Source organism: Limulus polyphemus, unplaced genomic scaffold (genome assembly GCF_000517525.1).
Source record: "Limulus polyphemus unplaced genomic scaffold, Limulus_polyphemus-2.1.2 Scaffold1943, whole genome shotgun sequence".
In the NCBI taxonomy this organism is placed as follows: domain Eukaryota; kingdom Metazoa; phylum Arthropoda; class Merostomata; order Xiphosura; family Limulidae; genus Limulus; species Limulus polyphemus.
In genome coordinates, this window is record NW_013667553.1 from 174,282 (window position 1) to 175,291 (window position 1,010).

Here is a 1,010-nt window from a genome sequence, read left to right on the forward strand (position 1 = left end):
TAACTTATACTAATAGGCCTGAAACTACTGTGGGCAATTCTAAGAAGTTCTATTTCCTCAGACTCACAGTGTCGAGTCAAATTTTGTGCAGTTATACGGCACAATGCAGGTTTAACGTTACACAGTTACGCTGCAAGTACACAACCTATCCGAGAACTTCAAAAATAAATAAATGTAAACAAATACTTGTGAAACGCGATAAGAACATATGTAATTGAATAAACTTAAAGGCAGTTCTAAACTTTTGATGTTACTGAATATAATTATTAATATCAAAACTTACATAAAATAGTTTACCATTTCTTCACAAATACTATAATATCTCTGATTAGTTATTATTCGGATATACAGATCTCAATCGAAACATCGCTCGAGCTTTTCCGTGGTACCTGGTAAAAACACTTTCTGATGTAATTAGGAACCATATTTGAACTACTTTCGATCACGTGACTCAAATGTTAAGATCGAATTTATAGTTACTATAACCAGTAGTATTTTTGAATTAAAACAAATACACAAATAAAATTATTTTTACTAAATGAAAGAAACAATATTTCTATAAGAACCTAAAATGCAGCAGTAATATTACTTAAAATATCTTGGTTAACACGAGTAATTTACGAGAACTTAAACAAGTGTCTCGCTTGCGTCATACGCATCCATATTACTCCAAAGGGTTGTTTATATTAATTTAGTGATTAAATTTTAAAAATAGCGAGTTCTTTCATAAATAATATAAAATCATTGGTTACAGGCCCACCGACAGGGGGGGATAAGGGGGCAACTGCCCAGCGGCCCGGGCGAATGAAACCTGGTTATGCTGTAAAGCCCGCAAAGCATCTTTATGCTATATCTTCATTTAATGATAAAAACCATAGGTTTTGGCTTTTCTTTGCATATAGACGCTTGATACATTGAGAACGACTAGAAATAATAATTTGAGTAATAATTAATATGTATTTGTTACTTTATATATTTAATAGATATTTATTATTACTTTATTAACGTTT

General features: G+C 31.2%; 1 protein-coding gene across 4 annotated transcripts in view; it reads right to left on the minus strand.

The window, feature by feature from the left end:
• Nucleotides 1-485, minus strand: part of LOC106465437 (nudix hydrolase 8-like) — a 26,863-nt gene extending 26,378 nt beyond the window's left edge. For 2 of the 4 annotated variants that reach the window (XM_013925666.2, XM_022393339.1), the window contains exon 1: nt 284-485. Coding sequence is in view for 1 of the 4 variants with exons in the window: in XM_022393336.1 (XP_022249044.1) it covers nt 298-300 (3 nt within the window). In the remaining 3 variants the exon portion in view is untranslated. The remainder of the gene's footprint in view (nt 1-283) is intronic. The other 2 variants (XM_022393336.1, XM_022393337.1) reach the window with 2 other exon arrangements.
• Between the last annotated feature and the right edge of the window lie 525 nt (nt 486-1,010).